The sequence below is a fragment of the Phaenicophaeus curvirostris genome, chromosome 8 (genome assembly GCF_032191515.1).
Source record: "Phaenicophaeus curvirostris isolate KB17595 chromosome 8, BPBGC_Pcur_1.0, whole genome shotgun sequence".
NCBI lineage: Eukaryota > Metazoa > Chordata > Aves > Cuculiformes > Cuculidae > Phaenicophaeus > Phaenicophaeus curvirostris.
In genome coordinates, this window is record NC_091399.1 from 29,718,166 (window position 1) to 29,745,851 (window position 27,686).

General features: G+C 41.6%; 1 protein-coding gene across 6 annotated transcripts in view; it reads right to left on the minus strand.

Moving 5' to 3' along the window:
* Positions 1–715: 715 nt before the first annotated feature.
* The window catches only part of MKNK1 (MAPK interacting serine/threonine kinase 1), a 107,465-nt gene continuing 80,494 nt past the window's right edge, over positions 716–27,686 (minus strand). The window contains exons 1-15 of one of the 6 annotated variants that reach the window (XM_069863048.1): positions 23,348–23,440; positions 22,312–22,398; positions 20,603–20,671; positions 19,005–19,098; positions 13,927–14,025; positions 13,422–13,519; positions 12,381–12,460; positions 10,889–10,962; positions 9,565–9,669; positions 6,459–6,514; positions 5,781–5,876; positions 4,646–4,840; positions 4,135–4,299; positions 3,488–3,528; positions 716–2,548 (exon numbers count right to left, since the gene is read on the minus strand). In XM_069863048.1, coding sequence (XP_069719149.1) covers positions 2,320–2,548; positions 3,488–3,528; positions 4,135–4,299; positions 4,646–4,840; positions 5,781–5,876; positions 6,459–6,514; positions 9,565–9,669; positions 10,889–10,962; positions 12,381–12,460; positions 13,422–13,519; positions 13,927–14,023 — 1,236 coding nt within the window. In that variant the 5' untranslated portion in view covers positions 14,024–14,025; positions 19,005–19,098; positions 20,603–20,671; positions 22,312–22,398; positions 23,348–23,440 and the 3' untranslated portion in view covers positions 716–2,319. Of the gene's footprint in view, positions 2,549–3,487; positions 3,532–4,134; positions 4,300–4,645; positions 4,841–5,780; positions 5,877–6,458; positions 6,515–9,564; positions 9,670–10,888; positions 10,963–12,380; positions 12,461–13,421; positions 13,520–13,926; positions 14,042–19,004; positions 19,099–20,602; positions 20,672–21,730; positions 21,774–22,311; positions 22,399–23,347; positions 23,441–27,686 lie in introns of those variants that run through there. The other 5 variants (XM_069863044.1, XM_069863045.1, XM_069863046.1 and 2 more) reach the window with 5 other exon arrangements.

A 27,686-nucleotide genomic window follows, 5' to 3' on the forward strand; every position in this document is an offset into this window, starting at 1 on the left:
GAGGACACAGGCATTGGATTCACTTTCCATGACAGATTTTGGAGAAAGAGAGGGGCAAGGACTGACTATCCAGACCAACAGTTCAGCCAAGAACTCAGGAACAGCAGCTTCAGTCTTTGCTCTGCTAACTTGCTCTCTGGGACTACTCTTACCGTCACTGAGCAGCAGCAGGTGCACAGTAAAGTCTGCAAAGGACCACTTACCAATGCTTCAACAAATCTACCACACCCTGCTGTCTCTGGGCAAGCAGCACTGTAAACGTCCCCTTTTCACACTTCCATGCTAACAGTGCTGCTCCAGACTTCTGAAGTCTGAAAGGATTCAGGGTTCCATCCAAAAGGAGTATTGTGCATCATACCACGGCTCCTGGCCAAGCTTCAGGATTTCTGTTTCACACACAAATCAGAGGGAAGAACACGAAATGTAACAGTGCAGGTAAGTTCCTGAGCTACTGGCCTTCATTTATCTGCTCTCTTATAAACATCGAAAGGATCACGGGATCCCTTCCAGCTCTCACCGTCCAGTCATATCTTCGTTTTTACCTCCAGAAAGCTGAGATCCCAGGAGCCTCCAGAGACTGATAAAGCAACGCAGCCATGAAAGAGGGAGGTATGCTTAGTCTTCAGAGATTTAAATTGTCTTAAATTCTGTGTCACGTAGACAAGTAAGCAAATAAGTAATTCTCACAGAACTGAAACCACACAGAACTGCCAAATGTTTTAAATCCATAACTTAAAGCATTTTAATAAAAACAAAGCAAAATACATTTTGTAACCCGTCCACTGGCACAATGTATAAAAACTTTTAAATAACTTTAATATTAGTCACAAAATACAGCACTTTGTATAAAAATAGCTGTATGCACACTGCTAAAAGATAATGTAAAACCTCTCTGAATAGGCCATGCAAAGACATTCAGCTTTGACCTTTAAATTTCCATGCGTTTTTTGGATCTGCTATTATACTTTATTCCTTCTCATTCTGCTTGGGAGGGTTTTGTGCCAGCACTTGGGGGCCACCTCCCCCTCCTCTCCACCCTGCACACAATGCCTTGGCAAAAGGTTTTGGAAATGGCTGGCAAGTTTAAGGTGCATCACGTCGGGCATCTTAGTGGCCCAATTTTCACAGCTTACACTTCAGAAAGTGCTCAATATCCATGTCCTTCTGCATGGACACCTCACCTTGGTCACTTAAAACCTTCGGTTTTTCAGCCAGTACCTTTCTGAATTACTCCTGACCCCTGGAGCACTACAGTACTAAAACTGGAAGCAAAAATCTAGACGCTCAGACTCAGTTCCACTGCAGGAGGCAAAATGCCACAGCTGCAGCACTGTTTCTGCACAGATGCGTCTCTGCGTTTGATAATCCTGAATTACTCACACACCAGATTCACTGAAGCCTGTCCATTCACATTAACAACTCAAGGTAATACACATAAAAGGACTAGGAGAAATTAGTTTACAGAAAGGAAGGTATAACTGACAATAGCATTAATACAGGAAAGAAAGATACTAAATATAAACTGTTACATAAACAGTCTGTTACACTGTGGTTATCAGACACAAGAATGTAACTGACAGAGAAGGGGACACGTGGAACAGAAAATGAGATGATATGGAGTATATTTTAGTTAAGAATTAAAAGATGTCAGATAAAGAAAGAACACCCACCCAGCTTTCATCCCACATCCTGACACACAAACTATCAACAGGATAAAAAAGCAACCCTGTTTTCTTCATTTCTACAAGCCTGGGCAATCCTTGCACCTTTACACTACCATCCTCATACGACTTAAGACCAATAAAGGTAATGGAGGCAGAGATCCAACCCAGTCATCACCTTCATTTCCTGAGCCTACATAAAGACAGAAGGGCACTGTTGGTTGAAAACAGTCCCTGCTGCTAACACTAGCAGCAGCACCTTGCAAGATGTGCCACCAAAGACAGCAGCCATAGGCAGGGAGAGATGTGATGCTCTGCTGGGCAAAGCAAGAAAGTGCTTCCTTTTGATGTTTTCAAGCTTGCATTTTAAAGCATGCTCTTCTAAGAAGAAAATAAGGAAAGCTTAGTGATTTATCATCTCAAATACAGCAGCAAACCCACCTTCTCCTGTTTAAAAAGATCAGTTACATTATCTTAATGCACCAAATCTGACAGTTAAAAAAAACATTCCCATAATAAGCTGTCCCCTTAACGTTACAAGTCACATCACTAGAGCAAGCTTCTTATCGAAGCGTCAGAAGCAGAGAAGCTTTTATCAGCACTGAAAATCCAAATAAAAACACAGGCCGATCTTGACAATCCACAGCAGAAAAATAGTTTAAAAGGCTTTATGGGGAACTGGCTGGAAGTCACTGGTTTTGGTGGCATGCGCCATTGCTCTGCGCTTGGCAAGGCGGGACTTGGATGGAGGAGAAAGCTTCATGGAGCACACAGCATGGGCAACGCTCTCCTGCTCTGCGCTGAGTTCGTTCTCGTGCTGAGACAACTGGCGGTTAAGGGCTATAGCCTCAGCGGCAAAAAGTGTCAGGTCTTTTGTGCTACTGTTCCTTTGAAGGGAAAAAGAAAAAGCAGTTACAACACAAACAGTCACATCTGCTCAACACTCCTACTCTGCTTAACCTCAGAGCAGAGTATCTATTTTCAGGCAGTTTTATTTCTCCTATTACAACACTGACATAGAGGCAAAACGACGGTTAATATTTACATCTCTTATGATTTTGAGGACCAGCAAGAGATAACAAAGACAGTCTGGGATTTTGGAAACAGCCACAGTTCTTGTCCTCGTTCTGCCAAGGACTTCCAACGGAAACCCAGGAAGCCACCAGAGGTGCCAAGCTTAATTTCTACATGTTAAAAAAGGATAGGCATATGAGGCAATACTGCTGGCTGTTTCCAGAAACTGCAATCCCACTATAATTGTATATCTGGCTCAAGGAAATTAATTTCTGATGGGAAGAACTACCTGGAATCACCGGTGGTAGACATAGGAATAGAAATGGAGATGTGAGATTGTCTCTCTAGTATATAGAATCTGCCATCAAACCACTTGAAACAAGGCTGGCCCTGCTCACAGTTAAATTGATACTGTGATTACCACCAACTACAATGTCGGATCTGCATCTGTGTACATGATGATTATTCACCCATCAGAACATCGTCTCTTTGGATAATGCATAAAAGACCTTTATGCCTTTTTTCTCCTCCTGGGCAGCAAACTGCTAAAACCATAGTTATTTCCTGCCTAACATTAGCACTGCACTGCAGGAATCCTCTCCAATGCCTTTCCCACAAACGAGCAAGATTAGTTCATAAAGAAAAATCACAGCTTTAATATTTCTCACGCTCTTAATAAAATTAGTGCTGCACATTCATGAAGTTCCACTCTCAATCAGGGATCTTACACGCTCTGATTTGTCATCTCCTACCTCTCCCCATTCTTTCAGCAATGATTCTTCGCCAAGTTTACAGATATTAAAAAAAAATACCTTTGAAGAACTTGAGGTGTAGGTAATCCCCTTTCAGGAGCCTGCTAGAAGAAGCAGTTAAGAAAAGTTAGTTACGTTTTAGTAGCTGGGAACCAAGCTTACCCAAGAAAGGCAACTCACCTGCATCTTTACAAATAATGGATACTGCATATAAACCAATTTACTGTGCGTTTAAATTCATATTTCATTTCAGTCTACCCTCACAAGAAGATGCCAGTTTGCAGGTATAAGACTAAAGCTGTGGAAACTCTCCTGAAGGCAAAACATTTCTTTCCTGAACTAGCAATACTGAAGCAAGAGAAAACATTCAGTTAAAATCTTATCTGCCAGCATTCTGCATTACTGTATTAAAGAGTAACACAATAATTAGTGTACTGCAGTGCTTGGTATTCACAAGAAGGCCATTTAAAAATGCATAAAATAATAATTAAAAAAAAGACAACAAACACTTAAAGCTTGACAGATTCATCCAAATATTTACCACACAGAGCTCCAGAAAGAATATAGCCATTGTATCCTATTTAATTATACTAAGATAAAAGCACTAAACCATGCAATGACTATTAAAAGCCAAGAGACAAGAAACAGCTTGTTTGTCACTTTGGAAGAACCATAACCCTTAAAAACATATAAAGGGGGATACATACTCCTTGAACCCATGAATGTTGCAAAACTTGAGAAGCACTAAGTCGTTCTTTGGCGTCACGAACCAGCAACTTTGAGATGAGATCTTTGGCCTCAGATGATATATGCGACCAGTCCTTCTCAGGAAATTCATACTTGCCTTCCTGAATGCTCTCAAAAAGCTTGTTCTAGGAAAGGAAAATTTCTTTAAATTAAACAGCATCTAGAGTGCAACCAGAAGACTTCCCAGACAAGATTCCTCTCACTTAATTTTATCCACCTGATGCAGTGCATGACAACTGAAACCACCCAGTCTCCTTATGGAGTCAACAGAGAGTGACAGGGAACTCCACAGCAGGGTTGGAACTGGGTGATCTTGAAGGTCCCTTCCAACCCAAATCATTCTATGGTTCTATTGTAACTGGCTGCACTACAGACACACCTCTTCACTGCTGGCATTATGGCAAGTCATACACCTTAATATCACAGTGCCAACCACACTCTCCCACACATGCCCAGGACACGCACATTCACCTGGCAAACTCTGCAGACTTCTCCTCTATCCCAACCACAGTCCGTGCCACAGTTGCCCACAAAAGGAGGGTAACCACTGAGCATGATGTACAGAATCACTCCCAGGCTCCAAAGATCACACCGCTTATCATAGAACGTGGCCTCCTCCGTGAAGACTTCAACCACTTCAGGTGCCATGTACTCTGCAGACCCACACTAGGAAACCGGATTCAAGCAAGTTTTCAAAAGGAGGGTCAAAACAAAACAAAACTCAGGTTTATCATTTTCCTCTTTTAATAGCAGGCAGCTTGGTTTAAAAGCAGAATTTGGCATCAGGGACTACTAAAGTTTATTGCTGGCTTTCGCTCTAGGTCTTATTCTGTCAAGCCAAATCACAACTGCTGCATCGCTCAAATGTTAAATGGAATTTCCAAAAGCTTGAAACGTTTTGTGAGCATATTGCAAAAGAAAAAATAACATGTTTCAAGTGTATGGACTAGAGAGATGTAACAGAAGGCAAAAGGGTTCCTACTCTTCTCCTGCAGAACCATCAGCTATTCCAAATGACTCTATCATCCTTTAATAGGGTCAAAATATTAATTTTCATATTTCAGGATTTTAAATCTTATCCATTAGTTATCAGGATTTTCAGAAAGTGAATAAGTATCACAGGAGGCAGTATTTGTAGCAAACTTCTGCAGAACTGTCAGATTTTAATTTCACAGCAATGCCAAAAGCACAACACCGTAGCTTTCCAAAATAAAGTGTATAATAAAGCTACACACTGATTACAGAGTTTGTATTGCACTCAACCCAAATAAGGCGAAATGAACACAAAACTAAGGTTCAAACTCAGTCAATAAGCACAGGAAAAAAAACTCCAGTAAAAGCTTCCTCAGTTCATGGGTAAGAGACAAAGAGGACCAATGTGTTACTTTCCAGCCAACACGAGAATTAATACAACGAACTCCTGTGCTTTTGTATATTTTTACGACAGGGAATCTAAGACAGTATTACCATACCACACATACACCTGCTTTAAATGAACTATTCACTGAGTGGAGTTGCAGTAAGCCCTCTGGAAGCTTTCTCTGGAGATAAGGAAAATTGTTTTATCGTAGAAGGGAAAAAGCACGAAGCCACAGTAGTCTCTTACCGGTGTTGTTAATTCAGGAGTAGTTATTGGAGTACACGCACTGTTGAGCTTCACCCCACTACCAAGATCAAAGTCACATATTTTTACTGGTGATACCTAAAACCAAGGACAAAACAGTAAGAGGTCCACAAGACCAGGACTACCGCAATACATATGAATACAGCATGATACAGAAAACCCCACAACAAAAAACAAGTTGTTTTAGCAGAAGGGCTAGAGAAACCCAGTCTTTTACAGGTATATTCCACCCCTTGCATTTGCCTCCTCTGTCTCTGTCGCACCCATGTCCCCAGCATCTGACTCTATTCCATCAATTTTTCATTTGGCTAGGCAAGTGCTAGCACACATTGGGGCGGTCTGGAAACTATAAGTGACGTGCTCAGCCTGCCTGTAAATGTTACCTGTCCATCTGGGTACTGTCAGAGAACAGACGAGATGCTCAGTTTTAACTGCCATGCTCTCTCTAAGAACAGTTGGCTTTTTATCTCCTAGATGCTTGCACTTTAACAGCTCACAGAAGAATTTAATCTGTCTTTAGGGCTTCAATTCTGGTAAATTTAGTTGAATATCACTAATTGGTTCAGAAGTCTTCAAGAAGAGAAAGACAGAAGATGAGGGCTGTCTTTAGAAACAAAGTTAAAAAATACACTTCAGAAGGTTAAGAGGCCAGAGCAGCACCTTTTCTGGAGATTCGCACAGGATGTTTTCAGGCTTCAGGTCCCTGTGAGCAATACCTAAACAAGAGTACAAATGTTCATTAGAGAAGGTACTCTCCTGTTTTAGCTCTCATTACTCCTCTCTATTAGAAGGTGGCCTGGGAAGTATTCTAGACCTGGGTTTGTTACACAGCCCCCCCTTAACAATACTGCAAATAATTAAATTTCAAAGTGTGTTTGTTACAAGTCACTGTTGCATCCTGCTATGCCTTTATCATCCTTAAATGTACATGAGATTCAGTCAAGCAAATAAGAACCTGCTAACACTGGAACTTTCTGGCTTAGCCCAAATTAATTATGTTAATTAAAACCAGCTCATTGGCATGGCTGACCTGTAGTAAAGTTTACTGACAATTTAGTCAAAAGATTTTTGTGGTTTCTACAGTAAGGTCCTTCCACAGCAATCAACTGCTGATTTGCTGAACTCCTACCAGCACAGACAATACTTGAGACATTTTCCCCAGATAAAACCCTTGAGTTCTTAGGTAAAAATATCATCCCTTTAATGGTGAGGTATGTGCTCATTCCTGAAGTAAAATAAAAATGAAAGGGTTTGGTTGGAGATGCAGACAAAAAGACTAAAGGAGAACAACCAAAGGGCTTCTATATTCATTCAACTGCTATCAGAATAGAAAAACCCAACAGGGAAACTCAAAGTTATCTGCCTGTTGTATTCACAGGCAAAGGTGGTTCTATGTTGTCAAAGCAGTTCTTCAAATGCCTAAACGCAATTTCTGGAAGTTCTCCATTTAATAAGATCAAACTTAATGTGGAGGCAGAAAATGAGAACTAAATATTAAATCAAATGAGCAGCTTGGCTGTAATTTAACTGCATTCTAGCTTTGCTTAAAAAAAATGACACTCCAAGCACACTTGATACTACTTCAGAGTATGAGAAAAAAAAAATCCCACCAAATTCCACATAAGTGACTTTCTAATATTTTTAATTCAGCACACTCCATGAGACACGACTTGAAACGTAACATTAATAGCATAGCACTGATCTAAAGAAATCAGAGCTTTCATAAGGATGCAGCTCACATTGCTTATGCCAGGAAGATGGGAAGCACTACAAAGATGGCCCGTGCTGACATTCACAGCAAGGCTGACAAAAACTCCAACAGTTGGCTTGGCTTGCACTGTGAAACCCAACAGCACTTTTTTGTATTATAGTTTGAATTCCAATGTCTGATTATGTAATATTTTATTTTGCAGTTGCACACAGCGCTGAGAAAAGAAAACAACTGCCTCTAAACACTCCTCCAGTGGATTATTAGCAATGAAGCACACATATCGCAAGTGGGTGTAAGGCAGTATTATCATCCAGCTGAGTTTTAAACTACTCCTGCCAAAAAAATTAGTTGTCTTCATTCAAATTTTTTTAAAGCATCTAGCTATAGCACTTTGCTGTTAAGCTGTGCAATAAAACAGCTTTAATTTCCTGTTTACTTTAGTGTTCTGTATGCTACTTACTAATTACTTTAATGTCACACAGAAGAATCATAAAGACAACAATAAAATAATAGGGGATGGTGCTGTAGCTGATTCTGCAAGCTGTGTTCCCACTGTACCAATTCATAGCAAATGACAAGAAAGGAAGCGGATTGCTACTCTAAAGCCATTTTAATGAATCATTCCCATCTTGTTTGGGGAAAAGGGAATTAAAACTAAAGGCTGAGAGAGAACTACAGAAAGATATTAGCTGAGGCGATGTTAAAACTTCCTTGAACAGTATTCCTAGACTTTCAGCTGTTAACCAACCTACTACAGCCCTAACACATCAAATAAGTATTTCTCCACACGTTCAGCCTGTGTTTAGGCTGCTATAATATGCTCCTTATTTACCCTATAGCTCAAAGCCAAAATATTCTAAAGGCAGGTATTCAAATAGTACATTTTCTGCAGGTTTAAAGTTGAGTTATCACAGATACAGGCTACAAAGATTACCAAACTTAACCTAAACTAAGCTTGTTTCCACATTTAAATTAACTTCTAATAACAATTACAACAATATTCCTCACATTTACTACTTTCTTCATTTCTACGCTTCTTTTTTTAATGGGTTTTAATCGGTACAACCTAGTGACATACCCGGAAGGAATGCTGTGTTTCCAACTCAAGTGCATAAGCAGTCCTGTGACTTGGAAGTAAAGCCTACAATTAAACCGTTATTGAACTGGGCCCAGTGCTAAGCAACTTAGACAGCAAACAAAGACCTGCTAAGCATCTGTAAAACCCGTCTAATCATAATAGCAAACTGAATGGAGATAAAAGTTTATCAGAATAAATGACAAATAAATACAGCCTCTAATTACATGCCATTCTATTTAGAGCTAGTTACCATAATCCAATGAAAGCAAACATTCACTGAAATTGCTTCATCTATGCAAGACTGATAGTTCTAAAATCTTTCACGTCACATTCAATACAAACAGATACTCTCGGATGACCTAGTGCACACAGATATTTTGAAATGAAAGTACTCTAAAGTTGAAAAAGCAGCAGGAAAGCATTTTAATGTAAAAGAACTCTCTACAAAGAAAACTGCTTTTAAATCTGAGCAAATCACTAGTGAAACGAGGACACCTTCAAACAAGGACTATCGTTCACTTGTAAGTGTCTCAACTCAACAGTGAGAGCCTAAATGTGGAGAGCAAAACCCGCTATGAACAAAGAGGTTTGTAACCAGCAGAGTTCTGGATAAACACTGAAAAGCATCTCTGTGGACCAAAAAAAGGAGAAAATTAAAAAGAATACCAGCTCCCTTTTGAGTAACATTTACATGGTGGCTTAGGTAACAAGAACAAGCAAACAGATTCAACTCTAATGTTAATTTTCCCTGGATGCCGATTTAACTTTTCCTCTTCAATAGGCTATATTATCTTAACACAGATGATTACATTAACTACCATGTTATGAAAATAGTATTACAAAGGAAAACTGAACAAGTCACCTGGCATTACTACATATAGAAATGCTAGCAAAGTCTGACTTCTTACACATAAAATAGGCTCCCTACCATAAGTGTACAATATCAACCAGCAAAGATAGAAACAGCCTTCTCTTACCTTTTGTATGAAGAAAATCCAGAGCAGAGGCAATATCTCTTACCACTTTGCTAGCTTCTCGTTCATTGAAGTGCTTCCGCTTTTGAATATGGGCCAGGATTGAACCTGTTGGGATAAAAGTGAAACAGAAAAACCTTAGTCTGAGTGCTGCGTGAGCTGAGAAAAGGCTCTGTCAATACGAGGATAACAATGCAATAGCCACTACTGGTCTTCCATAAAGGGAGAACTGATCTCAGTGTGAACAGGGCCAGAAGTAATTTAGAAAAGTTACTTTGCAACTAACACTCTGTGCTAGTATGTTTACATGGCAGAAAATCAAGCGTCACAATCCCATGTTTTTACATTAGAATAGCCTCAGAAAATAATGATGAACTAATACCAAGTATAATGAGTCCATAACCTCATTTCTCACATTTTATAACAGCCTTCCACAGCAGGCAACTTCTGAGGGCCGAACAGGGGAATGACTAAGAAGGAAAAGGTACAACTGAACAGCTTCAGTACTTAAGCACGCTAGAACATAATTTGTGGGCACTGCAGCCCTTTAGTTAAAGCACAGCATGAGAAGCAATCCCTTTTTATTGCCCCAGCACGACTGGTCTTTTTTTTTCCCAAACACCACGAACTTGCTAATAGTACTAGTAAAGCCTAAAGACCAGCTAAGGATGTGTGTAGCACTTCAGCAAAACCTACCCTCCCCTAGATCATGGGTGGCCGTGGTCAGACAAACTCTCCTCATTCTGTGTAATGTGACAACTGAAACCTTGCACTTATAAAGTCAAGTATATGTGGTTTTTTGTCTCTCAACACTATGAAAATAAAGAGGTATTCTGCCTTTAAATACACATTAAAATTCCCACTGACATCAAGGGAGTTCAAAGGGTTTTCCTGGTATTGTTGTTCTTTACACCTTTAGAAAGTAATAACAGTTCTTGAATTTTGTTTCCATCCCTGTGGAAAAGATGTTGCAGGAAACAATACTGAGCCACCTGAAGTGCTCTTTTCATTCTGCAGTTTTATTTCAGGTTATCCTTCTGAACAGAGCTGGTGTTCCAAACTCTCTCAGCTAAGAGTTATATCAATACCAATGAAAATACAGTCTACAGACTACACAGTCAGTCCTCATAAAGGAATCCCACAAACAGAACAATAGGGCACTCCTGCCACAGTTGTTTCCACCTCTGCAGTTATTCATCAGAGAGAAAGCATCACATCTAAAAATTCCCAAGCATTTCTAACAAGTTCTTCATTTTCTGCTTTACAACACTGAGACAAACAGGACTGGGACAATTCAATGAACACAGGCACAGTTATTGCACTGTACCTCCTTGCAGCTTCTCAAAGACAAGGTAGTATCTTGTGTCATCTTCAAAAAACTCTATTAACTCCAAAATGTTCCTTGAAAAAAAAAAAAGAGGAGAAATTGGAGAAACAGGTACAAAGTATAGGCAGAACAATGACGAGTTTCAGCATGGATAATTAGGAAGTGCCAGAAGTAACCAAAAATAACAGTGCTAATTAAACAAGTTGCTTTGGCTGCCTATGGCATTAAAACCAAATTTCAGTCAAGAGTTGGAACTGTAAGTAGAGGAAATGCTTCAAATATCAAAATGAGAAAGGATTGTGAGAGTTCTACCATTCAACTGACAGGAAGATAACTGGTAATAGGTTGTATTTAATAATTCAGAACATTGCATTTGTGCTGAAGGCAAGAACAAAAAAATAATTAAATTGGCATTCTTTCTCTCTGGAAATCACAAGGCAGAACACACAGAGGAGACAGGCATCTGTCAACATGACATTAAATCCAGCGCATCTATTATCACTTTTAGACTAACTCCTGTTTCGCTACTGTACAGTCTTTGCAGTGCAACACAAACGCCCCATGACGCCTTGAGAATGTCAAATGTGTAAGTCATTTTTCTACACTTACAAGTACACACAAAATCCAAATTCTGCACATGGTCATGACAGCTTCAGTTTTTCATCAGTCATGTACTGGATGACCATCTGCCCTTAACCACACAGAACAGAGATATAATCTGCTTCTCTATAGCACAACTTCTCTATAGCCCACCAGTTTGGTAAAAAAGTTTGTTTTTAAATTATCTTTAAGTATTGTACTAAAAATTGTAAAAAAAGATATGATCGGTATGATCTCCACAATTGTAGTATAGATAACAGCTGTTGCTTAGATTCTAGATTAACAGAGACATCTAAAGGAGTAGTTTGGCTTAAACTCATCACAGAGCACACTGCCACTGGCTGTGTAGGCTCTTCCTCCGTTTCAGACAGGAGTAGCAGCTTTAAAATTACTTCCTCCTGTGGCTACGTGAAGTCAGCAGACATCCAAATGAAAACTAAATTAGTTTTTGGCTGCTCTAAGAGCTCCAGTGCAATGCAGGAGGCTGACACAAAAAGAAGGACAAACTACACATTAAGGAAGGGAACAACAAGACTCTTCCTCTCAACAGTAGCTGCCATCAGGTGAGCTTTTGCTGATGGTGAAAACATTTTAACATTCACCCCTGTGAAACTCCTCATTTGGACAGAAGTCATGCATCACTGAAGCACATTCAGGCTACACTGATCTGGTTGCTAATCAAGTAATGACTTATTATTTGTAAATATTTCTCCAAGTTTTACAGGTAAGAGAAGGATAAATTCTCATTTAGAATGGGTCAAGTCTAAATTTCAACTGGTCTTAAGGAGACTACTGCAAAGCTCCTAACCTAGTCAAACAAGAGGCATGAAAATTTGAAAACAATATTCAAGATACTTTAAATTAAAAAATAAACATAAGACTTAATACTTACTTGTTACCCTGACACTGGTATAGAGTTTCTATTTCACGGAAAACCCGACTCCGACTATGCCCAGCACTTTTTTCAATGATCTGTAAAAAGAGTTAGAGCTTACATTTGAAAAATTACTGCAGAAACTGTGCACGTGGCTCTGATCTAAAGCTTGAATCTCAGGCATGCCTTCCAGAGAGAAATACTCCACCTTTTGTTTGTTTAATTTCTCATCTGTCATTTATTTACAGTATCAGCAGAGTCGTGGGAGGCATTCAAAAGACAAGAGTAGTAATGACAGGAAGAGAAGAAAGGAACTAAGTCCAAGTCACTGACCAGTTACCACAAGCTTTTTCTTGCATCATTTTAACTCTGCAACGTGCAGAAAAGGGTATCCTTTTGAGTCCTAACAAAACCAGATTTGAGTCACATCAGACATTGAACAGTCAAGAAGAAGAGATTTGTCATGACAGGCATTTAAGTAAAGAGTACTAAAATCATCACAAAATAAGAGTTTGGTTTAGAGTGCAAACTTCACAGAGACACAACAGTACCTAATGAATTACAGAAAATATATATTCCATCTCAGAGCCCTTCTGTACAACTGAAGTCACCCTCCTTCAGACAGTCCTCAAACTGAAAGAGGACAAGGACAAGGGCTTTCACAGAGACTGGATAGTTGCTACATTAACTGAAAGTTCAAGACATCACTGCAAATACTACCACCATCTGTATCCAGTATCAGTTTCTCATTTTCACAGGCAGAGTTCTCTGGTACAGAATGGAAAACCATCCACCAGTACTACATGGAAAGCTTGCCCTGAGATCTAACCATCACACAGTTATTTACTGTCTGTGAATTCTGTCTGCAGATGATATACCAGTTTATTCCAGATGCACAATACTTAAGGCAACAGATGTCTCAATGGTTATAAAGTAGGCTTATTTCAAACAGCAAACATTTTCTAAAAGCTTTTGCTACTACCCACTCTATTACCAGCTTTCACTGAAATACCAGGAGGGAGAAGCTACAAACTGAAGTGCTTTTTATTCTATACTTACTTTGACCGCATACTCTTTTCCAGTTTGGAGGCTGACAGCGCCCTGAACTTTGGCATATGCTCCCTCACCAAGAAGCTCAGCAGTCAGCTTGTACAAGTCTGCCAGAGAAATTCAAAATAAAGGACTCGGTAGCCAAAGCATTTCTATAAATAACATCAAGAAAAGCTATTTATTTGCTAAGCATCCTCCACAAGACAGCAACTGAAAAAATTCCCTTGATAATGAAGACAGAAAATAGATTCACGCAGTATTATAGTAGATGGGCGAGTCTTAATTATGTCTAATTTTTCACTCCCCTCCCCGCCATCTGGCTCCGGGAAAATTTAAAGACTTCAATCCAGCGCCAAAATTTAGTACTTTTGTACAAGAAACATTTTCTATCTCGGCAGTTGCTAGGACCTCATCCACCTTGCAGTGGTAAGCAATGTTTACCTAAGAAAACCGAGAACAGCTGAGGGGAAAAAAAAAGACCGTTACAATTAAAAGCCTAGAAGCTGCCACTGACCTTCAAACTTCCCAGGGACTTGATCGGTGGCTCTGGTTCTTTTTTTCTTTTTCCTTTTCCCACTGTCTGCTATGGGGAGAGGCTGACTGCTAACCATCTCTGTGGGGCAGAACATAAAGGTGCCTTTAACACACAATAAATTACTTAAAGAGAAAATGAGCATGCTCTTGTCTGTTTATGTTCTTAAGCTACCTAAAAGTTTCTCTGCTTGTCTTCATCAAAGGCTGCCAACTCTCCCCCAAATAACAGAGAAAACCTAAAAATACAATTTGGATCCTAATTAACAGCTTTGGGGAGGGTTGATAAACAAACGTAGAAACAGAAGAAAATAGCTATGCACCTACACTGAATCCTCCTCCAACAGCACAATAAGGCAAAGTACGAGAATAACCTTGTCAACAGCCACCATGAGCTACCCACGACATAACACATGCCCTGATGCAAGGCAGGATTTACAGCTCTCACAAGGGCACTATTCTTTAAGCTGTTGTGCTCTTTTACAAGTAGACTTTTTCCAGTCAGCTTAAGAAAACGAGCTTCCAAAGCTGGAGGAAGATGTGGGGAAGTTTCAAACAATGCAGTGAAACAAAGCAACCACAGGAGTTAACAAGTGAAAGGAGCGATCTAGGTCAGTTTATGCTGCTGAAAGCCCAGACAAAAAAACGGCTTCTCACAGAACCATGATGTGGCTTTCTAAACCACAGATCAGTGGATAACTTATGCTCCAAAATAAGCACTTTTCATGGCATTTGGATATTTTTTTCCTGCATTACTATCTCCAGATATCACAAGAGCTTAGTCAGAGATAAGAATTTACTGATGTGAGATAATAAGGCAGAAAAAGAAAACACACCCACATATTCTTAGGGAAGGAGTAAATAAAAATGTTGCTATACACTTCATCTACCAGCAGCTGCTTTACACAGCTAAGATATCTTCAAAAAGGTTAAATGATTCCACACTGCACTCACATGAGCAGTTCTCCATAACAGTCGCGTTGTGCCAAGCTGGCCAGTTAAAAATCACAGCAAGAAGTCTTTAAGGCAGTAGCAAAACATTACTGTGACATTTTACAGCCAGGAAGATTTCTAAATAAATTCACAATTAAAGATCTTGTACTACAGAAATAAAAATGAATCCCTAGAAGTGGTGTAATCATGAGGACACTGGTAATGAAAGAAGAGCGTGTCCCAAAAACAAGAACAACAAAAAACTTCTGGCAATTCTACTTTAATAGAGAGCCTTTGGCAACAGCAGGTTTTCTGCCTTTTACTGTTTCTAAAGTACTCTTAAAACACAGGGGAAGCTCTGAGGTAGAAAATATTACACAACAATCTACCAATACATGAAATACATTTTTGTTGCTTCGTTGTATTTTTCTTATCAATACCTGTCAGTAATAGCCATTACAAGTGTCACTTAGAACTCACACCTCTGAAAACTTAAAACAAGTGCTATTCTGAAAGCCCTTAACAGGTTACTGAAACGCTTATAAACACATCACTCAAAGCCTCAAGACAGTAGTAAATTCTCATTTTCAAGTCTTAAGCAGAATGCGGTAAGAAATCCTCACAATGGATGACATATGCGAGTTCTTAAATACAATAAGAAATATACAAGCATACATTTTACCAACTTATGAAGCAACAGCTTCTTTTTAACTCAAACCAACACACACAGTTTAGAATTTTAACATAGGAGGTAAGCCTTTGACTGCAAGTTCCAGCTCTCACCAATTTCAATTCAGCCTGCATTAGAAGTTACTCGGAACTGGGATCAAAATGACACACAGGAAGCTGCTCAGAGACAGAGCTGGTCTGATTGACATAACCGATTTCCAAAAGGTGACAAACAAGTATTTTAATGACCTGACCTTCTGCGAATCTTCAAAAAGGAAATCCTAGCAGCTCAGGAGAAAGCCATCCCCATGTTCCGGAAAAAAAAGCCGGCAGGGGAGAAAACCAGCTTGGTTAAACAGAGAGATCTTGAGTGATATCAAGAAGCAGAGAAACGTTTATAGGCTCTGGAAGAGGGGACAGGCCTCTTGGGTGGACTACAGGAGGGAAGTGAAATTGTGTAGAGAAAAAATCAGAAGGGCTGAGGCTCAACTAGAAATCAGATTGGCAAAGTCTGTGAAAGATAACAAAAAAATCCTTCTATAAATATATAAATAATAAAAGGAGAACTAGGGAGACCATACAGTCCCTATTGGACGCAGAAGGAACAACAGTGACAGGGGATGAGGAAAAGGCTGAGGTACTTAATGCCTGCTTTGCCTCAGTCTTTAATTGTAAAGAAAGTCGTTCTGCCTGTGTACAAACCCAGGAGCTAGAGGAGCATAATGAGGCCCTCATGATCAAGAGGAGGTGGTCAGAGCCTTGCTAGCCTGACTAGACAGCCACAAGTCTATGGGGCCGGATGGGATTCAACCAAGGGTATTGAAGGAGCTGGCGGATGTGCTGGCCAAACCCCTTTCCATCATCTTCCAACAGTCCTGGAAGACTGGGGAAGTCCCACTGGACTGGAGGCTGGCTGATGTTGTGCCCATCTACAAGAAGGGTCGCAGGGAGGATCCAGGGAACTACAGGCCTGTCAGTCTGACCTCAGTGCCAGGGAAAGTCATGGAGCAGGCGATCTTGAGTGCTATCATGAAGCACATGCAAGAGAACCAGGTGATCAGGCCCAGTCTGGACCGCTGGGCAGAGTCCAATGGCAGGAGGTTTAACAAGGCCAAATGCCGGGTCCTGCACTTGGGGCACAACAACCCTGTGCAGTGCTACAGACTAGGAGAAGTCTGTCTAGAAAGCTGCCTGGAGGAGAGGGACCTGGGAGTGTTGGTTGACAGCGACTGAACATGAGCCAGCAGTGGCCCAGGTGGCCAAGAAGGCCAATGGCATCTTGGATTGTATCAGAAACGGCGTGACCCGAAGGTCCAGGGAGTTTATTCTCCCTCTGGACTCGGCAATGGTGAGACCACTCCTCGAATCCTGTGTTCAGTTCTGGGCCCCTCACCACAAGAAGGATGTTGAGGCTCTGGAGCGAGTCCAGAGAAGAGCAACGAAGCTCGTGAGGGGGCTGGAGAACAAGTCTTACGAGGAATGGCTGAGAGAGCTGGGGGTGTTTAGCCTGGAGAAGAGGAGGCTGAGGGGAGACCTCATTGCTCTCCACAACTACCTGAAAGAAGGTTGTAGAGAGGAGGGTGCTGGCCTCTTCTCCCAAGTGACGGGGGACAGGACAAGAGGGAATGGCCTCAAGCTCCACCAGGGGAGATTTAGGCTGGACATTAGGAAAAAATTCTTCACAGAAAGGGTCATTGGGCACTGGAACAGGCTGTCCAGGGAGGTGGTTGATTCACCTTCCCCGGAGGGGTTTAAGGCACGGGTGGACAATATGCTAAGGGGAATGGTTTAGTGTTTGATAGGAATGGTTGGACTCGATGATCCAGTGGGTCTCTTCCAACCTGGTTATTCTATGATTCTATGAATCAAAAATTCATATCTAGACAGGTTCTCTTCTATTTCAAGTATTACAGTTTCAGGGCTTGTCACAGACTAAAAATTAGCAAAAAGACAGGAGATGAATCCTGCATCTTAGTACAGCTGACATTTCATCACAAACATCTCCTGCACTCTACTAGCTGGCTATGATATTTACAGTCTGATGTTAATTAACTCACTTCATTATTTCAATTCCCTTTAGTCTGACTCAATTCTTAAATTACAGAGAAACATTTCCTTGAAACCGGGAAGTTCACTAGTCATGCATACAGAAACCGAATTACTGAAAAGTTGACATTTTCAGCCTATAGCCTTGACCAAATTTGCTATCAGACAGGCATGAAATGTTTGCTTTATAAGATTCTTATTACCCTTCTGGTCTGCTACTTCACATCATTGTGTAGTTCACTTCTGCTTTTCCTTTAAAGGTATCACAGCTTCATTCTCATTATTCACATTGTTATAATGAACCAGTACTTAAATAACAGCTGGTATGACAAGAAAATGCTTTTAGCCCTGCCAAGCACTTTTTCAAGATTTTTCAAGTTTTAAAAGAAATCCTGTGTTTCTGTGATTGTGCATCACAGCATTTCTGAAAACACCGATAGACAGTGTGCCTCAATCACCCAAGCAAGGCCTGCACACTGCATGCGACAGGGACAATCGTGGGCTCTGAGGAACCTCACCCTGCCAGGCAGAAAGCTCAGAGACTGGATTAACGGCTCAGGAGGGAAATGGCCTATGGACACATCAAGTCGAAGATGAATGTCTAAATGTGTCATTTTAAGGTAATTTTACAATGTGACCCAAAGCGCTGAACCCCTGCTTCTACCAAATCAACTGAGCACTCGCTTTAAAATCTATTCTGGCTGAGTGCAGGGAAGTGGGAGCAGAATGCTGCTTGGTGTTTGGAGCAGACTAGCCAAACCTTTGCTGAAGAGCACTTCTTACATCCCTCTCAACCATAACAGGCAGACTATTCTTTGATAACTCCTGGCTGACTAGCAATCTCACAATAGCTGAAGAAATAGGGAAGAGTTCAAATTCTAATTTGTCCTTTTCCTCCAGTCAGGTTAGGATTAGTGCTCACAGGATAATGTAATCCAGTAAAATCCATACGGCAACCAAAACCAGAGCTAGTTTCTGTCTTAGCTGCAGTCCTGTATTTTAGTATCATCATAACTCAGTGTTGAGGCAGTATTTAACACACACATTATTCAGAGCCTGTGTGGGAAGTTATAGTTACAGCCTTTCCCCTTTGCTATTGTGGCCTCTACAACTATCTTCAAAAGCATGAACAAAACCACTTTTCGTAAAAAAGACTTGCAAACAATGCCAAGTGAATAAGAAAAGCCACAATTACCACAAGTTTAACTTCATTCACATCTTAAATCAGCTTTCATCTTGCTTCCTAACACTCCACATACAAACAAGCCAAAATTCACTACCCAGGCATAATCCCCCTCTAATTCTAGTCTGCTTCACAAAGGAAGGAAGGGTGTATTTAGAAAACAAGGACACACATGTAGAGGAAGCACTTGGAGAACATAGTACACATGGCTTTTCCTATTAAGATGATACCTTGTTTGTGTTCTTGAATTTAATGGAAGAAATTTGCAGTAGAGAGTCCTGGCACTACCACTTGCTTCAGAACTTTAGCTGGGTTGTTCTGCAGCTGAAAAGGAACACAATCACATTTACATGCAGAAATCACAAAACCATTGTTACTTACATTTGTGTAGTTCTCAAAGTCTCAAGAGATTTCAAGAAACTGTTGTGCTGGGCTTCGTCTGAGCACACAGCAAGAGTACATGCCTGCGTTAAAGACTTTACAACTCTTAAGCAGAGAATGCAAAACAGTTATTTCTAGCACTCTGATCATTTCAGCTGAAAAGACCCCCTCGTTGCAGTCTTGCAAAAACAATGGAGGGATTTATGGTATTCATACGTTCTTGTTGTCATAGCATTGGAGAACCATAACAAGTTCAGATATAAAATACAGAATTACTTTTAATGGACAAGAATTATCATACTCCTAACTTAGATCACACTCTGCTGAGACACAGCACAGCAACTACAGCCGTAACAGCATCAAGTTAAAGCATATCTTGAAATTGTTCTTGAAAGCAGCCAAACAGGTTCTAACAGACCAGGCGCCTGAGAAAGCATTTTCAATAGCTGAAAAGCTTCTCCTGAGAACAGATACCACTAGTGCTGTATTGACTCCTAGCAAGTGACAAACAAGGCAGTGATGTTGAGGTAACACCACATGAAGAGAAGAATCAGGAGCCTCAAATAAGTCCTTCTGTGGATTCACAGACAACAGCCACAACCCAGAATTCAATAGCTGAAACAAACTCATCCTGCCGGCACAGGATGTTTTCAGGCCACTGGGGTGGTACCTAAAGAGCTGCAATTACAAAAATATTACTGCCCCACAGATACTACAAAAGCAAAGCAAAGCTTTTTTATTCAGACTGAATAAAAGATCTCTGATGAGGCTTTTCTAACTGAAATTTAAAAATACTATTTTGACTAACTGAACAACTGCACCTTCTGAACAGCATCCAACTTTACTGTCAATTTATGCTTATTTTCAAAGCCACTGTTTACTTGTCCAAACAGCTACTGACAGACTGAATAAAATAGTTAGGCATGACTAAGTCCCTTGATTCCACAAGCATGACATACCTGTTACTCTCTGACTTCAAATAGAAAACTGTGTGCTCACATCCCCCCACTTCCTCCAAAAAAAAAAAAAAAGTTAAACCACTCTGAAGTTTTGGACAAAGAAACAAAATGGAAACTAGACTTCAGTCTTATTTTCGTCCCAACACAGTATCTCACATTGTTCTTGGAGCCTCCTTTCTATAGGAATCAAAGTCTTGCTGGAGATGCGGCTCATAAAAAAACATTTCCTCAGCAGGTGCTGATTCTGCCAAAATCTGCTCATTGTAGGAAGTTCAGAATAATCACAGCTACATTTATAAAGCAACTACATAGTGATCAATTACGCTTGTAACATTACAGATCAAGGGAAACACAACTTGAAGAGGAAGGACAGCAAATTTTTTAGGACAGCCCTGTGTTAAACCCAGAGGCAGATTATTTTAATATTAATTCTATATTGCATTAAATAAGAATATTAATCTCAAATTGTAAGAAGTGAGTATTCTTACTGTTCATTCATCTTTACAGTAGCTTGCCATAATTCATTCTTAGTTGTCAGAGTTACCCTCTCGTCACACCTGCAAGAAAAATTTTAGTATCATTTAACTCATTAATCTGAATTATCCATGAATGAACAGGAACTTAAAAACATCCCAAGAGCTTCCCAATAAGGCACATGACCATTAACACTTTAAAATGAACACCCAAAAGTCCAGAGGAAGCCTGAGCAAGGTGATTTCATGAAAGAGCAAGCCTGAGAAAAATTATCAATTCACCTACACAACGTAAAAGCTGACACAATCCTTCTAGAATCCTTCACACTGCGATTCCCTTCTGTCACATTTCTAGAAAACCACAATCACCTCATCTTCTCTGTAAGCAAGTTGCAGAGTTGTAACTTTTCATAGTCTCAACTAGCCACTTCCCTTGCAAACTAAGTATGGGGTTTCCGAGGTTCTGAGTCAAACCCTCCAGCAACGGGTGGGTCTCATCTTGCAGGAGAGCACAAAGTTATTTCAAACGGATTCCTCCCACCCCAATTTATTACTTCATCACAATTACTACTGGGGAAACAGGGAGAACCTTAACAAAGAGCAGAGCACACAGTGCTCTTTTCCCTCTCTTGTTGGGAGAAAATAGCATATTCTAGCACACATGCTATAGACACAGGATCTGCTGAGGTTTGACTATGTTTAAAGAAACGCATGTGTGTCTGTGTAAAAGCATTTGTTTTCATTCAGAAGAACTGTTACCATCCCCACTGGAAAGACAAAAAGGCAAATGAAACTAGTGTGCTGACCCTGCTATGTATTAACAAGTAAGGGCAACATAGGAGACCGAATGTGGCTTAAAAACACGCAGTAATCTTTTAAACTTCTTGTTCTAGGACAATGTGCCTTTGAGACATGGATGAGAGGACATAACAGGGTGTAATATTTCACAGAGCTAACAAATAAATCTGTATGGTAAGCTTTGTCAGGAACAACATGGCATACACACTGGTTACTGGACCAAACATCACCTTCCCTCCTTCCACATACAGCATATTTTGACTCAACTACTCAAAGCTTTTCAAACTCCTAGAGCACTTCTAAATCAGGGAGACGTGGAACAAACAAGTTCTGAGGGCCACTTACTAAACAGTAAGCTGCTTACTCTCTTCTATATCTGATGGCATCATAAGACTGTATGCATCGCCAGTCAGCTCCTCTAACCCCACTCAGCTCTCCTGCTAGTTTTCAAGCCTAAACCAAAAAGAAAAACTTCTTAGAAGAACACTTTTAATTTCATACAGATACAAGATAAGCATTTCCTGTTCTTACTCCACACCCCAACAAATGATCAGATAATGACATTCATCACTGGAAAAGTAGCTACACAACATACTCCCCTGTTAGCAAGCAGCCTTGTTTGAAGAGGTTAATCTAAGTGTGTACGTGAAGTCTGAAGCAAGATTGATTTTTCTTCTTTTTCCTCCCTGTGCTCTCAACTCCAAAATGAAAAACCATTAAACTCCACTACATTTTCACATTTGATGTCACATAGAATTTGTACCAGTGTTTTAACTTTTGTTACCAGGAGAGTAGTGGAATATGAGAGGAAATTCATACAGGAAATAACATCATGATGGACAACACTCAATGTCAAGAAACTTTCAAGTGTCCATGACATACACACCCACATTAACTGGAAGGATGCAGATACCAAAACCAATTACCTTCAGAATTACAACGGAAGAGGTTCAGCTCCGCACGTGTATTTCGCCTTGTTTCCATCCAGCACCTGGAAGGCACGGAGAGGAGCTCTGTTCCGAAAAAAATGCCAAAGTGTAGTTCTTCAAAGTTAATCAGAACATATGCCAATCTTTCCAAACTACCTGTGGGGCAGAAATTTGTATGAAAAAGCAGCTTTTATAAGCAGTAAGGTCATTAAAGGGGGGAAGAGGGGAGAGGATCTAAAAGATGGTTTACTTCTAAACAAATCTGACATTTCACAAACAAATGCCACTGGTGTCAGGGGAACGGGCTAATTTTTGGCTGTCACGTGTACTGCTGAAGCCAGCAGCCGAGCTGTCACCAGGGCTGTGCCACCACTCTGGGTCTGCTTCTCTTCCCTCTCAGCTGACCCAGAAGGTCACCCTGGCCAGGCCAACACAGAGATAAAGTACAGATTAAATTGAGGGGGAAGGAGGGAGTATGTCTCACCATTTTATGCCAGAGAGAAAATACAAGAATAACTAAAAGATACCTTCTGATTTTTGGGGTTCACGGGTCTCACTGTTTCATGCCAGAGAGAAAATACAAGGCTAACTAAAAGATAACTTCTGATTTGTGGGATTCACGGGTCTCATCGTTTTATGACAGGTGAAAAATACAAGAATGACTAAAAGATAACCTGTAATCCAACCTAGGAACAGGTTCATTCGCCCTCGCCCGCTCTTCCCTCGCTCCCACAACATCCCCAATGGGAAGCAGCCGTCAGAGGACTTCGTCAAGAAAGCTCTCGGGGTGAAACATTGCGGATTGAGCCTTCGGAGAACAACCAGCCCCAAGCAACAGCGAAGCGCCCCGTCCCCGGAGAGGCACCGAACCCCTCCCCGCGGCCGCCAAACACGGGAATCGCGCCCAGGGGACAGCGCGTCTGTTCCTCCACTCGCCGCGGGGCGAAGAGCCGCAGCCGGTGGCTCCTGCAGGCACGGCCCGGGTCCCCTCAGGGCTCCGGGTCCCCTCAGGGCTCCGGGTCCCCTCCCTCACCTCCATGGCGGCCGCCGGCGTCCCAGGCGGGAGGGGGCAGCGCCGCGGGGCCGCGCGCCTCGGGCTGCGCGCGGAGGGAGCGGTGCGCATGCGCGCGTGTTGGCCACGCCCTTTATTCCTATGGACACGCCCCTTCATGAGTCAGTCCCTGCCCCTAAGCGGTTGGCCCCGCCCCCATGTGCCTGGCCCCGCCCACCCTGAGGGCAGAGAGACAGAATGGCGTGTCCTGGAAGGGAGAGGGGGGAATCGTGGAGTACAGCTCCTGTCCCTGTCACAGGACAACCCCAGCGTTCACACTGTGTGTCTGAGGGCATTGCGATGGAATCATAGAATCATGGAATCATAAACCTTGGACACCTCCAGGGATGGGGCAGTCACAGCTTCCCCAGGCAACCTGTGCCTCACCACCCTCATAGTGAAGAAATTCTTCCCAGTGCCTAGTATAAATCTTCCCCCTTCTAATTTAAAGCCATTCTCTCTCATCCTATCACTCCATGCCTTTGTAAAAAAGTCCCTCCTCAGCTTTGTTGTAGCCCCTTCAGCTACTGGTAGGCCACTAGAAGGTCTTCCAGGAGCCTTCTCCATGCTGAACAACCCCAACCCTCTCAGCCTGTCTTCACAGCAGATGTGCTCCAGCGAATTCCTCACCGGGGTTCAAAGGAAACATCCCAGAAGCAGAGGCAGCTGAAGCCTGTGGGTCCCAGGACAGGGTGGGGGTATGAATATCAATGGTGGTTTTGTGGTATCCTCTCCTAGGATGAAAGTATGCAAAATTCTCACAAAGCTGGCATGGAAGACTGTGTCCTATGAACAGCAGAAGGACTGAAGCCTGGTTTCCTAGGGATGCACTCATCATGCTGGTATGATGCTCTGATACTGGGCAAGGTGCAAGCCAGAGCAAAGCCACTGCCAGCAGCTCTTCTCCATATGAATCTCTGGAGGCCCATCCAGGTTGAGGATGCTCCCGTTTCCCTTTCTCCTCTGGGGAGGGCAGTAATAGTTTTTACCTCCTAGTAGCTGCCCATCTATTTCCACAGCACTTAGAAATATTTTATTCTTGAAGGATCCAGGACTTACATCTGAACATCTTTTCACAGAAAGGGTCATTGGGCACTGGCAGAGGCTGCCCAGGGAGGTGGTTGAGTCACCTTCCCTGGAGGGGTTTAAGGCACGGGTGGAAGAGGTGCTGGGGGGCATGGTTTAGTGTTTGATAGGAATGGTTGGACTCGATGATCCGGTGGGTCTCTTCCAACCTGGTTATTCTATGATTCTATGATTCTATCTTGCCATGTATACTTCCACCTGAACAGAAGTGGAGGGTAATCTCACAGAGCAGCTCAAATCCATGTAAGCACATTCAGACTCTCAATGACTAGGACTCTGGCAGTTCAGAGCAGATGGTCTCAAACTTCTGCAGCCTGTTTTCAAATTGAGTCTTCATGGTTTTTCATTCCATCCGATGCTGCTTGTTATACTTTTCTCCTCTAGGTTAAAGGGCTCTTGTATAACACAGAAGCTTTTATCTGTTGAAGTAGGTGTTCATTCTCAAAGCAGGATGAATACCAATTCAATACTTGAACACTTCTTGTTTTTCTGTCCCTTTTGCTACTTGCAAGATAACCCACCTGCATAACACACTCAACCAAAGGGCAAATCTTATATTTCAATTTAGCCTGTTGTACAGCAGAAGGGGAAAAAAAGTATTTTGGTTTTCATCTTGTTGTTTTTAATAGAATAGGCACAGCATTTCTAGGAAATGCTTATGCGAATATTTCAGGTATAAGTCCCATGAAAAAAGGAAGAAAAAGCACATACTCAAACAGTATAATTAGTTTATTAACCACAGTAAAACAAGTTGTTCCTCTACATCATTTTTTCCTTTTATTTTTTAATAGCATTTACCTGTGCAGCACACTGCAGAGAGGATAAGGAGCCATCTATGCTGGCTGTGAGGCAAATAAGAAGTAATTACCAAAGCTAGTTCTGATTTAGCAGTGTTACAATTGTATCACAGTACTTCATCCTAAGTTTTAATATTAAAATTATTTCAAGCCTTGACTAGAATTATTCCTCTCTTATCTACCTATTGCCAAGCACCTAAATCTATATTTAAGAACCTGCAATCTAGTCTAGTCTGATTTTCAGGACACAGAACATGTACTGTTCCCTCCGCTGTTCAAGGAATTTTTACAGGCTCGGTTTCTTTGAAAATTATTCTTCTCATTTAGGCAATTAAACCCAGAGACAGGCTTATGCAACCACATTTGGCAGGATCAAGCTTCTGTGTCATGCTTTTGTTGTGAATGTCCCTTCACCACTAAAGCAAAAAAAAAAAATCTAGAAAGAGAAAGAGAGAAAGTACTATTTCTTTCAGGAAACCTTATGATTCACATGTAACATTATGGGTCATGTGAGATATCTCTAGTCCTGGAGATTGTGTTTCAATGTCCCATCTGGCAAAGCTATTCATTACTGGGGGTAAGGAGAAGTTCTTAAAATGGACATTGAAAGTACCCATATGGATGTTTGTGAATGCCAGGATGAAATTTGCTTTTCCTGTAGCCAGAACCATGAGGAGTGCTCACATCTTCACACAGTGCCATTCCGCTGCCCATTGGGATGGAGATCCTGGAAAGCTCAGGTAATATGGGACCTGGGGAACATGTGGTCTGCTGGAGCTCAGCAAAGCAAATCTGCTGGAAAGAAGCAGGAAAAAATACGTGTTTCCACTGTACAAGCTGATCGCTAAAGGTTGCTTCTGCATGACCCTAGCTCCCCCATCTGCCCCAAACATCTGCTCAGCCACAGCACAGTGACTTCTTCCAGTCCAGAATCCTTTCTGTCCTCAACAGCCCCTCTCTTTTCTGCCAGACTCAGTAGGACCCGTTACAAATCCTTGCAGCCCATTTCCTATGCTGTTCTGCTTCGGAGAGCAAGAGGAAGTGCAAACTATGTGCTATCCCGAATGCGAGGCTCCTGAGCAGCCACTGGAGACACACAGGGCTGTGAGCAAGTAGTCTGACTTAAGTATTATAACTTGCTATTGATTATTTAGGTGGTGCCCATGCCATCATTGTCAACACAACCTGGACAAGAGGGGTGAGATCTGATGATGTTACACATGATGTTTTGATGGTATGTTCTCATTCAAATGAACAGAGCTAAGCTGGCTCTGCCTGGGGGAGCCTTGGGATGTTACCCGGACGAGTAACAGCCTCTCTGGCCAAAGTTCTGGCTGCTGCAGTTTCTTCCTGTGACACTGTGCATTTCACATCTATCTGCACTGCCTAGAGGTTTAGAGAGTATTTGCACATGGATAAAACAGAAGTCTTGGGGCCAGGAATGAGCAAAGCTTTCAGAAAGTAGGTATCTTCATCATACACAACTGGATTCCTCAGACATAAGAGGTGCTGTTGTATGCTAGGTCTGCACTAAAAAGGGAGTATCTCAGACTCTTCTGTTACAACCTTGTGCAGGAGAAGGGGCATTTTTTAATCCTCCTTTTGCTATAGGCTGGTTACAAGAGAGTAAAATTTAAGAATGTCTGTAGGTTTTAGTGAATATGAAAGCCAGCACCAAAGGGTGTCTTGGAGAGGAAATTGTTAACTACCAGGAACAAAAATAGGAAGATAATTTCCCTTCTGAGTGGCAACATTTTAAAATGCAGCATCCTAGTTTCATTACACTGCATTCCTCTACTTAGGTATTTATTTTTGCATCAGAGAGCAATAATATCATCCAGATTGCAAAGTCAAGCAAGAAGGACTTAGACAAGATGCCAGGGCTGGTGCTTCCAGCCCAGGGGAGAGTGAGAGAGCTGAGTTCCTTACAAGGCCAGTTATGGGTTACAGAAGCAATCCAAGGACTGTAAGAAAACAGGTACTCAGAAATGAGCACAGTCACCAAAACAGCAGAACATTTGCCACAATATTAGGAATTGAGGCATTCCGTTATCTCTACCAAAACCAGCACATCCACCCTGCTGGTTTAGGCTGGGATTGAGATCTTGTGCACTTGTTTCCTTCAGCACGTGTAAGCACAGAGAATCCTGTCACTACTGGAAAACTGCAAGGTGAGTTAAGACCTAAGGGAGTACAGTTCTGGCCCTGGCCTCCACCTGAAGATCCTACAGCAAGTTGCCCCAAGACTGTCAAGTCTCACATATGCTCACCTGACAGCCAAGTGAACAGATGGCAAAACGCTTGTCTCGCTCATTAGGACTTAACCCAATGCAATTGGTAACTGGCCTAGTGGATGTAAAATAGGAAATGACAAAGGAGAGGTTTGTTCCAGGATGCCAAGTCCCAGGTGGCACAGCTTCCTTAAAGCTAATAATAAA